General features: G+C 40.2%; 1 protein-coding gene across 1 annotated transcript in view; it reads right to left on the bottom strand.

Moving 5' to 3' along the window:
- Positions 1 to 16,423, bottom strand: part of gnai2b (guanine nucleotide binding protein (G protein), alpha inhibiting activity polypeptide 2b) — a gene marked incomplete at both ends in the record, with an annotated part of 121,068 nt that overhangs the window by 6,231 nt on the left and 98,414 nt on the right. Inside the window, 3 exons of the mRNA XM_080424706.1 lie at positions 1,509 to 1,638; positions 4,724 to 4,852; positions 13,064 to 13,224. Of these exons, the coding sequence (XP_080280832.1) occupies positions 1,509 to 1,638; positions 4,724 to 4,852; positions 13,064 to 13,224 (420 nt within the window). The remainder of the gene's footprint in view (positions 1 to 1,508; positions 1,639 to 4,723; positions 4,853 to 13,063; positions 13,225 to 16,423) is intronic.

Raw genomic sequence — 16,423 nt, 5'->3', positions numbered from 1 at the left:
ATTTTTTTTTGACTTTTCTGTCTTTATTTTGGATAGCACAGGGAGAGAAGGGGAGTGACACGGAGCAAACACTGCTGGGCTTGGGAATCGAACCTGTGACTCGCTCTCAAGCTGCATTAGAGCCTATATGTGGTATGTGCCTTAACCACTAGGCCGTCTATGCCCCATGGCTGCCTTTTGAAATAGCCCTTTCACAGGGTTCCTGAAAGGTTAATGTTCAGGGAAGAGGTAGAGAAAGAGGATGTAGAACCGATAATGTGTCCCCTCTTTCTCCATCCCCTGTTTATCTGCATGCAGACCAAATGGACCCTGTACACTCTCTTAGTTAGGCTACAGACCTGTAAGGGTCCATTTGGACCCCTGGTTGGGCCCTGGACCCCATGCTAAGAACCAGTGTATGTTAAACCCAACTTAACTAAAGTTCAAACATGGGCCTCTAGGTGTCAGTGTTGTTCTATATTTAAACTGTGATGCCAAACTAGCACAGTTTGTTCTTTGCATCATTATCACTCAGCAAGTACACTCAGTGGGCACTTCACAATGTACACCCATTCATTTTAATGCAAACAGCCTACTCTACTCCTCCACAAAGGAGAGTGATGTGTCTGCAACTCACTATAGACTATAGACGAATCCACAGAACGGCATTCATAACTACGGTGTCAAGCGGCTGCCGCTCTGTACAGCGACACCGCAGCTATGGCAGCGCGGTGCCAGCGCTCTTGTGGATTCGTCTACTGAGCAGGGGTTTTTCAGGCCAAGGACCCTTTAGCTGAGAGAGAGATGAAGCAGGGAGCCCCACTACATAGCCCACTGTACAACATTGTGTTTACACTTTTTAGATTTCATTGATAGTACTAGTAATTTATAGTAAATTAATGTTTTTTTTATTTATGTTTTTTTGTTTAAACATTATATTTTCTGTTAATATGTTGGATTCATGTTAATGTGTATTTTCAGACATTTAACCACAAACTCGATACTTGACCGTTGGCACTGTACTTGGTTTGCTCTTTAGTTCCACCAAACCAAGTAAAGCTGATCTATCTGCTATCTTTGACGAATGTTCCCCTCAGAATAAGGGAGGGATCCTACAGGTTCAGGTGGTTAACTCTTGAGGACCCCCTGTTGAAGAACCATGATATTGTATGCAGAAAAGGCCCAGAGGTTCAGTTACAGTTCTACCAACATCAGAGTGAGCAGGTGACGCCAACAAAACGTGGTATGATTGTTAGTGCTAGACGGGGTGGTTCCAGGTGACATGAACAGAACATGGTAAGTTAGTGCTAGACGGGGTGGTTCCAGCATCTTGGTACAGCACTGGTTCTCGGGGTTTGGTGACCCCCAGGTGTGTGTGTGTGTGGGGGGGGGTGTTTCCAGTGGGTCCCCAGCTAAATGGTTGATAGCACACACACACACACACACACACACACACACACACACACACACACACACACACACACACACACACACACACACACACACACACACACACAATGATTCCTTACCATCTCCTCATCTTCGGCCAGCATCAAGTCGTAGGCGCTCAGGGCGACACAGAAGATGATGGCGGTGACCCCTTCAAAACAGTGGATCCACTTCTTCCTCTCTGAACGCTGACCGCCCACGTCAAACATCCTGCCATCGGGGTGGGGGAGCAGAGGGAGGGGGGGGGGGACACAAAAAGAAAGCAGTGAAAGAGAAGGTGTAGGGGAAAGAGATAGACGATGGATGGAGGAAAAGAGAAAGGTGAAGGCTGACATGTCATTTGCAGCTGCGCATTACCAAACATGTAGGCTTGTGGACCTGTTTTGGGTCTCAGACATGCTTTTTGTGTTTGAATCAGTGGTGGAAAGTAACTAAGTATATAGTATATTAGTAATATTAACTAAGTACAGCACTTAAGTACAATTTTGAGGTATTTGTACTTTACTTGAGTATTTCCAATTTCCAATACTTTTACTTCTACTCCATTACATCTCAGAGGCAAATATTGTACTTTTACTCCACTACAACTATTTGAAAACTTTAGTTACTAGTTACTTTGTAGATGTTGATTATTAGTACAAAACATACATTAACCACGTCAGCCCTGTATACATTTCTGCCATTTGAAAATAGCAGATCTACAAGCTCACAATGCGTCGCATTTGAAAACTTGTGAAATGGGACATTCCGCATAATGAGTACTTTTACTTTTGTACTTTAAGTACATTTTTATTCCAATACTTTTATACTTTTACTTGAGCACATTTTGAATTCCGGACTCTTACTTGTAACAGAGTATTTCTACATTGCAGTATTGATACTTTTACTTAAGTACAAAATTGTAATACTTCTTCCACCACTGGTTTGAATGTATCTGTATAAGAGTAATACAGTAATTTAAACAGCGTAGTTACTTTCAAAAGGGTGAATTACACATAGAAACTTTAAAGTCTCGTAGAGTGCTTTTCCACAACATGTTATCATGAATGACAGTGAATAATGGCGTTTACAAATGTCAGCTGGAATCGACTTGAGTAAACATACTGTATGCATATACTCGAGGAAACAACATTATTTTTAAGGCAGGGCCAATCTCTGTAAATGTGCAGAAGTCAAGATGTGATTAGCATGGTGTGTGCCCTATCAGACATCAGGCATCATTTTGTGATTGACGTGAGGCCGAAGCTTTTGCCCGCTGTTTTTGTGCCACAGGGAGCATTGCGTTTTTCATGGGGTTTTAAGAGTATCACCTTGAATGCCCCAGATCAAAAGAATTCAACTCAAAGCAGTTAAAGCAATTTACTTGCGTCAAGGGAAAAAACGGCCCTGCAAGGTGCTCTGCTTTGTGGACTAAAGAAAAGACGTCTGCAAAGCCTGTCTGATCAGGCTGTTAAGCTTGTGCAGAGCGAATCACTTGACTATGGTGGACAATCTGGTGACCGTGATGGAAGCCTTTATAAGTCAACAAACAGTCCTTGCCGTGTAGAAAACAGATGCCCTGCACATGAACTCTGCCAGGACAACTCTATAGAGTGTTGTCAAGTTTCTGCCAACTAGTCGTGGAAGAACGCCTTCGATCTTTTAGTAGAAATGCCACATTAAACAAGTAAAAGGCCTGCATTCAAATGTTTACTTGAGTAAAATAATTGGCATCAAAGATATGCTTAAAGTACATTATGCAAAATGTACATCTTTCAACAATAGCTAATCACATTGCGAAGCATTTTGAGCTTGTTGATAAAATAGGGTTAAATAGTTAATCTACTGTATGTTTTATATTAATAATCTAAATCTGCAAAGTAACTAAAAACTAAAGCTTTCACATAATTGTAGTGCAAGTAAATATTGTAGTGCAAGTACAATATCTGCCTCTGAGATGTAGTGGAGTAGAAGAATAAAGCATCGAAACAGAAATACTCACGTAAAGTAAAAGCAATTGTACTTCAATAGCATACTTGAGTAAATGTACTTAGTTACTTTCCACCACTGAGTGTCTGCCAACCAAAAGGTCTGCACGTGCCCAGCTTGCCTCCAGTACTCTAGGCTGGGTCCCATCCATCAACAAAACCCCCTTTATCCCCAAAAAGATGAATTGTGTGTGTCTGAAAGGAGGCTGCTTCGCTTCACGTTTTGGCAAACAAAAGTGAGACAGCGACTGTCTGCTTATTGATTGCCTCCATGTATTATTCACACTGAACAAAAAGTCTGTGATGGAGAGTAAATGTCACGTAGTGAAGCCAGTTGATCTGGAAACGAGTCACAGCCAAAGATACAGCATGAGCCCTCAGGCAGACAAGACAATTGAATTTTGTTTTCCGTTTGTACTATTTATTTTCTTCTCTGGCGGGCGGCCCTCACTTTCAAAACAACGTCCAAAATAATAGGCGGTGAGTTTTCGTCGCTGAATATGAAGCCAATGCGGAAATTACGAAAACGCTAATCGCCTAAAAGATGTCTCTATTTCCCCGCCAGCTGGTTGCAGAAGACCTTTCATGTCATTAAACTCAATGGGTATCAGAATCAGAATAAACGTTATTGTCTCATCACAGGTTTACGGGGGTAAAACAGTGGGTGAAATTTGTTTTTGTGCAAGCTCCATCGTTTTGTTATTTGACCGCACTCGATTTTATTACTTTAATATTGTCATAAATATGTTATGCTTTCAGTCTCTAGTTTAAAGTCTTTCAGTCTCTAGTTTAAAGTCAGATCGTCGCACTGCCGATCTGACTGATCTAACCATATATGGCGATCTCTCTATCTGTCAGTCCTTGTCCCTTTTATGGCCATATATGGATATCCCTGATGTCATCAGTACAATGCCCAATTGCATGCTGATATAACCATTCATATGGGTGGGCAATATCGCAAAACTAACATTTTCAGCCAGAATCCCGATCCACAATCTTATCACAATTTCGTTATTATGTATGTATATATATATATATATATATATATATATATATATATATATATATATATATATATAGACAGACAGACAGACAGACAGACAGACAGACAGATAGATAGATAGATAGATAGATAGATAATCTATTTGTTTTTATGCTGCTGATGTGACATTCAATGTAGGCGGCTGTGGATGGGCGTGTTGGAAAAATATGTGAGAGTGAGCAGGCTATTGTAACTGTTCACTCGAGTGGGCCCTGATCCAGAGAAGGTTCATTGGGAACCGCCGCTATAGTACAATAAACAAGCCTTTCGTTGTATGAATGCTTACTTGAAGTGCAGTTCCTTGAAGGTGAAATGTGTCTCCACGATGCCGGTGGTCTTCACGCGGGTCCTCAGCACGTCCTGCTCGGTGGGGACGTAGTCTGCCTTGGCTATCCTCTCCATGTCATTCAAGTAGCTGTCAACGATCCAAATCAATCAATGCAATGAAGCAAAAATGCATGGGAGAACACAGTGGTTCCCAAACCTTTCAATTCGAGCCCTACATAAAAGATACATTTGGTGTCTCCCCAGGACCCAAACATACAAAAACACATTATGAATTATGAAGCAGGATGAAGTAAAAGTATCAATACTGCAATATAGGAATACTCCATTACAAGTAAAAGTCAGACATTCAAAATGTACTTGAGTAAAAGTAGAAAAGTATTGGTATCAAAATGTACTTAAAGTACCAAAAGTAAAAGTACTAAAATGTTTGAAAATAGCAGATCTACAAGCTCACAACGTGTCGCATCGCGACGCGTTCTGAGCTTGTAGATCGGCTATTTTCAAATAGCCTAGGCATAAAATAGGGCTGAAGTGGTTAATGTATATTTTAAAATATCATCATTTATAATTGCAACTAGTAACTAAAGTTTTCAAATAATTGTAGTGCAGTAAAAGTACAATATTTGCCTCTGGGATGTAGTGGAGTAGAAGTAAAAGTACTGAAAATTTAAAATACTCCAGTAAAGTAAAAAATACCTCAAAATTGTACTTAAAGGGATATTTCACTTAAAAAAAAACTTTGGGTCATTTTATTGTCTACATAGGCTTATGTGAGCCCCCCAGACCGTTTTTAAGTTGCTTGATTCAGTATTTAGATATTTGATATTAATTTTATCAGACTTCCCTTCCTATACAAACCCATTATAACTTCAAACTCAATTTTTAACATGTTAGATTCATCAAAAACCCGTCCTTGGTTCTGGTGGCCGTGTTTTTTCGATTACCTTTTTCATTTATTTTATTTTATTTTTTTATCGTATTTTATTTTTTTCATTTTACCCCAAAAATATAAAAAAGAAATGAAAAAAGTTATCGAAAAAACACGTAACAAAGTTATCGAAAAAAACAAGTATGCCTTTGGTTGATTTGTAGGCCAACGTACTCTTGTACTCGGTGCGGGCTGCAACCGGGAGCCAATAGAGGGAGCGGAAAATAGGGTAAAACTTGGCTGGCTGAAGACCAGGCGTGCTGCGGCCTTCTGGATCATTTGGAGGGGCTTAAAAGAGCATGCCCAGGAGGCCAGTGAGGAGGGCACTATTAATAATACTTTCATCTGGGGAGCAGTTAGGGGTTAAGTGTCTTATTCGGGGACACTTCAACAGAGCCGATAAATCAACAGAAGCGACCTTCCCATTCCCACTCAATACGGCAGAGTTCACTCTCATGGACTCATTCGGAGATCCAGGGCAGAACTTCTATATCAGGGGCCTATATCTGCGCAGTATTTTATTTGATTATATTTTATCTTTTGTTTCTTGGCTCTTTTACTCTACTGCGTCTCCTTCTCACTGCTGTTTGAGACTGTGACACTTGAATTTCCCTTCGGCAATCAATAAAGCATTATAGTATCTATCTTATCTTAACCCATTCAGACCGGGAACGCATCTGTGTGTCATTTTAAGATTTCTTTGGCTATTTAAAAAAATAGCAGATCTACAAGCTCATGGCGCGGCACCGAGTTCCGCACTATGAGCTTGTAGATCTGCAATTTTTTGGAAAGAGCGTGAAAATTTGGTGCAAATCTTTGAATATATACATTTTTAAAGCGAACATTTGTAACTCAAATCTTAGCTTCTGGGGGATTCTACAAAATGTCTTCTAAATCCTAACAGTTCTTTGAAAAAACTTTATGTTGCTATTATATCAGTGGTTCTCAAACTGTTTTCATGTCAAGGACCCCCAAAATTATATGTATTTGGCAACGGACCCCCATCCCAAAATATGCTGTTCCAGGGACCCCCAGGATTTGAGTTAAAAATGTTCGCTTTAAAAAAATATATATATATATTCAAAGATTTGCACACATTTTCCCACGATAAAAAAGAACATTGCAGATCTACAAGCTCATAGCGCTGCGCTATGAGCTTGTATATCTGCTATTTTTGAATTGCCTAAGAAATCTTAAAATGACACAGATGCATTCCCGGTCTGAATGGTTTAAGCAGGGAATGAGAGGAAAGTATTCTTTAGAGCCTTTTGTTGTGCTCCTGAGGTGCAGATTTGCATTATCCTCTGCTGAGCTGATGCCATTTTAAAGCAGTGGTGGACAAAGTAACTAAGCCGTACTTAAGTACAGTTCTGAGGTACTTTTACTTTACTTGAGTATGCCCATTTTTCAATACTTTATTCTTCTACTCCACTACATCTCAGAGGTAAATATTGTAATTTTATGATGAATGATTATTTTGAAATCTTTTACAAATCAATTACAAGTTACTTTGTAGATTTACAATTACAAATGATATATTAACCTATTAATAAGCCCATGTTGTGAGCTTGTAGATCTTCTGTTTTCGAAAGATTGTGACACATTTTGAAAACCTTTGAAAAAAATTGTGAAATGCAATCTACACAAGGGATACTTTTTCTTTTGGTAATTTAAATATATTTTGATGCCAATACGTTTTTACCTTTATTCAATAACATTTTGAATACAGGACTTTTACTTGTAACAGATTCTTTCTACATCCTGGTATTGCTACTTTCACTTAAAGTTATACAATGCAGGTCCACAAATAACGATTTTTAGCAGCCTCTGCTGGTCATTACCGTCACTGCAGGCCGTTCGTTTATTCCTCTGTTACCCAGAATTCCATTCGTTTTCACCGGAAGACGGAAGCGTTTCAAAAAGCGTTCTTTTAATTGTTTTTCTCTTAGCCAGTGGAGCTTTAGTTACCGTGAGCTGTGTTTTCTTTTTCTGTTGTTTTTCGATCTTCAAATCAAACAATCTCTTAAAATCAGCGTGAGTTTCCTTTTTGTTATTAGCGCGGTAGTTCCTGGCCAAACAGGAAACCGGTGAGGTAGTTCCTGGCCAAACAGGAAACCGGTGCATTTCCGCTTCCGTTTTCCGGCCAGATGACGTCATTTTCGCGGGAGAGTCTCCCCCGACACTGTTCAATAGAAAATATATAAATAAAAGGCTTTCGGGGGTGAAATTCATGGAGTGGGTGTTGTGAAACATTTGCCACTCACAAAAGATATACAATTTAACTTTAGTTTTATTGAAAAAGTTACCTAGTATTACTTTAAGTTAAAAAAAATATATATATCAGAGTACTTCTTCCACCACTACTGCTGTGACACCTGAATTTCCCTCAGGGCATCAATAGAGGTTTATTGTATCTTATCTTAAGCTGTCCATGAGAAATCCTTTACAGCATTTTGCGGTGCTCCTGAGGACAGAGCTGTATTATTACCTTCTGCTGATGTCAGTTTTTAAAGTCATTGCATCAGACAATCCCATGAGAGAGGCAGAAATGACCAGTCAATGTGTTATTATGTCTATACTCGGCAGTGGTGTAAAGTAACTAAGTACATTTACTCAAGTACTGTACTTAAGTAAAATGTTGAGGTACTTTTACTTTACTGGAGTATTTCCAATTGTCTATACTTTTACTTCTACTCCACTACATCTCAGAGGCAAATATTGTACTTTTACTCCACTACAATAATTTGAAAACTTTACGTTACTAGTTACTTTGCAGATATAAATTATTATGTTATAAAACATACATTAATCACTTTAGCCCTATTTTATACATAGGCTATTTGAAAATAGCCAATCTACAAGCTCAAAACGTGTCGCATCGCGACACGTTGTGAGCTTGTAGATCTGCTATTTTCAATTTCTTTTGTAGTTTTACTTGTGGTACTTTAAGTACATTTTGATACCAATACTTTTATACTTTTACTCAAGTACATTTTGAATTCCGGACTTTTACTTGTAACAGAGTACTTCTACATTACAGTATTGATACTTTTACTTAAGTAAAATATTTGAGTACTTTTTCCACCACTGATACTCGGTCATCTATAATAGCTCACAGGGAAACTGCGGTAGCACGATTGCATCATTAAAGGTATCATGACATTCATTTTCACTTTTTTTATTTTCAATGTTTTATTTGGGGTTTTATGACCTCAATTACACCCAAAAAACCTGAACTTAAAACATTCAGTGGATTTTCTGTGGTCTGGGGTTTTCCGAATAATTAGGCTGAAAAGTAATCTGAGCTTGGCCCTTCGACAGTGAGGTCACTGTCGAATAATCCCGCCCACTCTCCTCCTCGCCCCTCCCCTCCCCTATCCTTTCCTTTGGGGGGGGCGGAGCAGAGGCGATGATTGACAGGCAAAATCCCTCACCAGCGACACCCGCAGGCAAAGATTTCTTTTTTCATTGCAGTTGAAAAGGCTTTAGAAATGTGAGAGAAAAACACCTGCCATTGATCACTGGAATGGAATTTTCACTTAAAACTTTTTGTACACTTTTGAAGGACCAGGACAAAGACTTTGAATGTGGTGTAAAAGTGAATGTCATTAAACCTTTAAGACCGATGCAGAAACAACGATGTCGTCATTAGATCAGTCACAGCACTACAGATGAGCAACATAATATTAGCTGATACAATGTCAAGTGGGAGACTGACCAACTATTAGGGCTGGTGGGGGGAAATATCCAATTGTAATGTTTCAGTGTATATTGCGATAAAATTTGTGATTTGAAGACAGACTTCAATTCTGTTTACTTTTAAAAACTACCAAAACATTATTATATTTAGAGGACCATATGGATGTTGTATACATTTAGAAATGAAAATTAAATGAAATTAAAGGTAGGGTAAGTGATATTTTTGGGTTAAAACTAAACGTTTTTTGTTAAAAGGTTAAAGCACTATATTGTGATAGTAATCATTGCTACAGAGTGTTTGTTTAAATGTTTCCCCGTCTCTCCAGCTCTTTAATAAACAGAAAATAAATGTTCAGGTAGGTGAAAACATTTCAGCCAATTGGGAGAGATATCAATTTATCAGCTTCATATATTTTATAGTGTTCCAGTTAGTTATACATTTTGTCTGCTCATTTCTTTGAGTCATCACTTCCAATTTCACTGTTACTGTTTAATCTGTATCCTGACAGTTCTCTATCCTGATTGGATAAAATTGGAATCTTGACCTGAACAGGTAGTTTATGTTTATTAAACATAAACTCTCACTGAAAAACACTCTATTCCACGCAGGGTGTCCGCTTCCTAGCGGTCCAGGCGCATACCACATAAGCTGGTAATCCAGCATGACAACGTGTCGCAGGTTCGACTCCCGTTCCCAACGACCTTTGCTGTATGTCTTCCCCCCCATTTCCTATCAGCCTACTAACTGTCCTGTCCAAATAAAGGCATAAAAAAACACTCTAACAAACATTATTCATTCATTTCATTGATAAGATAGTCTTACAAATCTGCAGGAATCACTGCTTTAATTTAATTTTCTAATAAATATTCATATATAAGGCCAACAATATTATTTATTTCCACTTTGAAATCGCTCTATAAATAAGCTGTGGGGTCGCCAAAAATATTCCACCATAAAATGGGAACGTGGCATAAAAAAGTTTGAGAACCCCTGCTCTATAGCAATGAATCAGAATATAGAGCTATTTAACACTTATTTTAACCAAAGGAAATCTAATGATGACTGTATCATTAGAATAAATGTAATGTATAACTTACTTATAAATAAGGACTTACTAAAATACTGTATACGTTTCATAAAAACACTTTGATTTCTTCATCGTACAACAACATATTAAACTGTGACTTAAGAGGGCTGGAAAGAACTGTCTCTTTTAACCATTTAAGACCGGGAACTGTGTCATTAAAAATGTATTTGGGCTATTAAAAAATTGCAGATCTACAAGCTCATAGTGCGGCACCGAGTGCCGCGCTATGAGCTTGTAGATCTGCTATTTTGATTTTTTTTACTCAAATCTTTGCTTCTGGGGGATTCTACAAATGTCTTCTAAATCCTAATTTTTTTTTTTTAAACGTATGTTGTTATAATATCAGTGGTTCTCAAGCTTTTTCATGCAAGGACCCCCAAAATGATATGTATTCGGCCCCGGGCATCCATCTGAAAATAAGGGACCCCCAGAAGCAAATATTTGTGTTAAAAATGTATAAGATTTGCAGACATTTTCACGACTTATCTTTTCAAAAATAGCAGAGCTACAAGCTCATAGCGCGGCACTCGGTGCCGCGCTATGAGCTTGTAGATCTGCTATTTTTGAATAGCCAAAGAAATATAAAGTGACACAGACGCGTTCCCGGTCTTAAAAGGTTAACATTTTTAATGAAAAATAAATTAGAGAGATGAGGAAGAGATTCAACTGACTTTGTGGTTTCAGACCTGGCTACATTTACATTTAGAGTGGTGAGACAGAGATAAAAGGTTGCATATTGACTGAAGTGCTGCAGACAAGTGCATGCGGAAGTGGCCGTGACAGCCTTCTTATTGGGAGTCGAAAAACAGAGTTGATTGAAGTCCGATTTATACTCCTTCGTACTATGGCATCCGCGACGCGTTGTGAGCTTATAGAATCGAATATTTTCATGCGTCAGAGTAGAAACTAGGCATGAAAGGGGGTGAAGCCAGAAGATTTCACTCTTATGACCAGAGGTTGTTTTTAAGAAGCCAATTATCTTTACCCTTTTGCTTCCTAATTTATTCATAATGCCCAATTAATTCCTCCCACTGCTTGCCACTGCTGTTGTACCCTACTGGGTCAACTGCCAGGGAGGAAGGAGCCCCCACCGGGAGGACGTCGCGTAACGCCTCCGTCCTACTCCTCCTGTTCAACGTTCCCCGCTGACAGGTGCCTTCCCAGCCCGTAGGAGTTTGTGCAGTGACAAAATATCACGCTCCCTGCTCGGCTTCCTTGCCCCAAACACAACCAAATAGGCTCTATCTATGCACAGCAACCATATTGTAAAGAGTGATCTTCAAAGGTGTTACCAATGATGCTAATGAAGGCTCTGTTCCATTCTGGTCAAACAGAGTCAGGGTGCTAATATAGTGCCACATTGGCTCCCTGGAAACACTCTGCTGCTACACCAGTGGGTCTCAAAGTGTGGTCCAGGTACCCTCATGGTTCCTTGAAGGGGTTCAATACGGGTGTGTAACTCTGAGAGTGTACAAATGGAACCAAATGGACCCATAAGGGTCCATTTGGTTCCATTTGTACACTCTCAGAGTTATGGGGGTCCTTGAAATTAAAACGTTTGAGAACCACTGTGCTACACGAAATGGAACGGAGCCTTCATTAGTATCATTGGTAACACCTGTGAAGGAAGTAAGGAAAAGGCCCAATTTCCTTCCAATATGGCTGCTGTGCATAGAGTCTTATCCTCCTTTTGAGACTTCTTATCAATGAATGCTCGGCCAAACTGGATTCACCGCGGTGGATTCGAAGCCCCTTGATTCAGCAGTGGTGGAATGGTGCTTTACCCTTGTGCCACCTTCACCTTTAAAAAAAAAAGAATAATAACAGAGCATGCACCACAATATTAGGGTCGGAATCCTTTAGGATTTTTACGATTCCCTCTTAAATGTCCAATTCCTTAACGGTTCCCTTTAAAAGTTTCCTACAGGGGGTTCCAAATGGACCCTTACAGGCCTGTGACTCTGTGAGCGTACAAATGGAACCAAATGGACCCGTGAGGGTCCATTTGGTTCCATTGGTACGCTCACAGAGTTGAAATTAAAAGACCACCGTTATTGTAATTGTAATAGCTGACGTGAAGTCCACATACCAGCTCTGACGGTGTGATAAACCGGTTCCCGGAAACGGTTCCGAATGTGATGGAACCGATTACGGTCACTAAATGTTGGTTCCGGATCCCAACCCTACACGATATCGTTGTTGTCGGGCAGAAACCAGCTAACTCCATTTTGACGCTTTTGCATTTTCTTCCATAAATCAGTGCTATTGAACACCCTTTACGTCTGTGTGTTGGTAAATAAAAATATTGAACCAATGAAAAGTATCAAAAAGCGCTTCTGACAAAACCAGCTAACTCCATTGGATCATCAAACTTTCTGCTAAACCAGCTTACTCCACCAAAGGGGGGTGGAGTCAGCTGGTTTTGCTGACTCCAGGCTCCACCCCTTTTGACCTCAACCCTCATTGTGAGCTAAGCTTGGAGGTCCATTCAGCTGTTCAATGATGAACAAAACCTCCTAACTACACTTTTTGTTTTGTTTTAGTCATTTCCTGAAAATTTACATTTTGGAGTTAGCTGGTTTCTGCCCGACAGCAGAGATATAGAATATGATGTGAAACTCACTATGCTGCCGAGTCGTCTAGCTGGTACTCTCGTGAGCGTTTAAAGCAGCTTTGTGTGCCACTGTCGGACCACAGTCGCCTGATCACGTTGGCCATGTCGCCGGGCAGGATACCCTGTTCTTCAGCTGCCGGCAGCAAGGCAGAGAGCTGGCGGACATCCTCCTGCAGGGGGGCGACAGACAACATTTTGAGATTGAAATAATTCTGATTTAAACCGTTTGAACCATCCTTGAATTTAAGGGAACACTTCACACCAGTGGTGCACAAAGTATATATACTCAAGTAAATACTCAAGCACTCAAAAGAACAAATTACGAAGTAAATGTTCAGAAATGCTCAACAATAGTGAGAATAGCAGATCTACAAGCTCGTACATCGGCTATTTTCACTATAACGGAAATGGGGCTTAAGTGGTTAATTCACAATATATTTGTGTAATATAAGTTTGGTTCCTAAGAGTCCCTTCCTAGAAATGTAGTGGAGTCAAAAGTACAACATTTCTATTTAAAATGTAGCAGAGTGAAAGTCAGCAGCTCGCAATACTAATACAAAAATGTACTCAAGTAAATGTGCTATAGTTACTGTCCACCACTGCCTCACACCAGTGTTGATTTTGACTTTGTGCACCACTGGTGTGAAGTGTACTCAAGGATGGTTCATCTAGCAGTATTGTTGCAATATTACATAAAATGACGTGTCTTTTAGTTCTACTGGATCTCTTCTCCACTCGTCCCTCACTAACATTTTAGTCAATTTCGTCAACAATTTTGTTGACGAAATTGTCAATATATTTAGTCATAGTTTTAGTCATCGTAGCTTAGTTTTTATTTTGTTGTCGTCAGTGAAAAAAGGTAGTTGATGAACATTTTTCGTCATAGTTTTAGTCGACGAAATCAACACCGCTTCCCACACTAACAGAGAAAGCCTAATTTCTAACACCAGACTGTATGTGTATGATCCAATCAGAGGAGCAATGAGTCAAGGACGTAATAATGCTTGACTCATCTATGAAACAGAGAGAAACACAGCTAAAATGCACACATTATCGAGAGCAGTGATTCCCAGCCTTTTTCCAAGTTCAAGGACCCCCAGTTTCATATATATGTTACAGGTAAATTGGCATTCCAGGTAAATTGGAAAAGAAGCGCTTGTTTTCACCGCCCCCCAGGCAATTCTGTAGAATCAACGCTAGAGGGCAATGCAAGCCAGACATGAGCCCCACACCACACACGCACGCATGCACACGCGCACAAACGAGCACGCACACACGCATGCACACACACACACAAACACACACACGCAAACACACACACGCACACGCACACGCACACACACACACACACACACACACACACACACACACACACACGCACACACACCCGCGAACAGCCTTATTCCATGCAGTTGAAGCACAAGGGGGCGAGGGGGCAGTGCTGGCGGGCTATGTTAGTGCAGTGAGTGGCAGTTGGGGCAAAAGCAGTCCCCACAACATCATTTACGATTCTGTGCCTATCGGTACATAACTCGGACGGCGCTTAGTCGACTAGCAGACCATCGGCCGGTCGTCGCGGGCACTCGCGCCTGGAGGCGCTCGGGCGCGACTCCTCGGCCTCAAGGTCTGCTGAGTCGGCGCGCCTCTGTCATGGTCCAAAACTATACTTTATCGGCGAAAGAAAGTAGTCCGCGGTTGTTTGAAAAAGTAATGTCCCAAGCGGGAGTCAAGACAAGACTCCCAGTGGTAGTGGATGGGGAGTCCAATTATTATCGAAGTGCGCCACTAAGCCTGATGCTTATATTTCCTGGTTGCTATCTTCTTGTTGTCGTCCTCGCATCAAAGCCTCGCCTCGCAGCCCCGCGCCTAAAAACAAGCGCTCCCCTTCCAATTTACCTGGAATGCCAATTTACCTGTGACATATACATCAGGTGCATAGATCCCCATTTTAATATTATTCTTTATATTTGTTTGGGGCGGCCATAGCTGTTCTGGGAAGTAGAAGATCCCAGGTTCGATTCCAGGCCACAGTAATGTGTTGAGGTGTCCCTGAGCAAGGCACTTGACCCCTAACCCCCCACCCCCCCACTCTCACTTGAGAAGCACTCAGCTGGGTGAAGCTGAAAATTTGTCTAATTAGCATTTATTTTTCGACACTGTCAAAGTGTTAATTTTGCTCAGAGTTCCAGACCCATAAACCATCCATTTTGTTCCTAACTTTGACCGCACAGAGACCACCTCGAGGACCACCTGGGGGTCCCCTGGACCCCACGTTGAAAACCAGTGATCTGGAGAGGAATGCTAAATAATTTAGGTAGAATTATTTGTCTTTTATAGTCGCTGTGGCTCGTATCTGGACACATATATATAATGTATAGCTAAATAAAAAACGGTAATGGGTGTGGAGGCTTTGTACTGCAGCAAGGACAGAAAGGTTAAGCTAGCACAGCGATACAAATCTGTGTTGTCTCATACCGAAGAACTAAACGAGACATACGGGGGTTTATCTGTTTATTCAAACAGTGATAAATCTTTGTAAGAGTTTTATCCTCTCCCATTCACCCCGTCTACACCTGAGAGGGTACAAAAAAGAAACTAAACAAAACAAAACAAAACTGCATTGAATCTGTAAATAGGCCCTTGTCGGTTTTGCTTACACTGTTACTTGCACTAAAGTGCATATTGTTGCATCTCCATATTTTAACTTTAAGTTTTAATAAATAATAATAATATTATATTATTATACTATAATACTCTATATTGATAGTAACCATTTCTATAGACTGTTTGTTCAATAACAGGGGTCTCCCTGTCTCTTCAGCTCTTTAATAAACAGAAAATAAATGTTCAGGTGGGTTGCCAATTCCGTCCAATCAGGAGAGTGTTCCAATTCCAATATTGTCTGCTCATTTCTTTGTGTCATCCCTTCCAATTTCACTTGTTTATCCAGTATCATGTAGAGTTCTCGCTCCTGATTGGATAAAATTGGTATCCCAACCTGAAAATGCATGTTCTGCTTTACTGAAGAGCTAGAGAGACATGGAGACCTGTGTTACTGAACAAACAATCTATAGCAATGATTACAATCAGAATATAGAGCTATTTAACACTTACTTTAAAGGAGGAATTCACCCAAAAAATGACTTATCAATTACACACCCCATGAAGCCTTGGTTTCATGGATTTATTTTTGTTTTTGTGGCATTCCTAAGACAATAATTTGATGACCGTGTGTATTTCCGGTAGGAGACACAAATAATCTACTTTGTGTCTCCTACCGGATACATTAGCCGGTAGGAGACGGGAATCAAATTATTAGCTTAGGAATGCGACAAAAACAAAAAAGACTTCAAGGCTTCATAGGGTGTG

This window comes from Gymnoscopelus braueri (assembly GCF_963280865.1).
Source record: "Gymnoscopelus braueri genome assembly, chromosome: 3".
Taxonomy (NCBI): domain Eukaryota; kingdom Metazoa; phylum Chordata; class Actinopteri; order Myctophiformes; family Myctophidae; genus Gymnoscopelus; species Gymnoscopelus braueri.
Note: the sequence above shows the minus strand (reverse complement) of the source record. Positions and strands in the feature narration are given on the sequence as shown.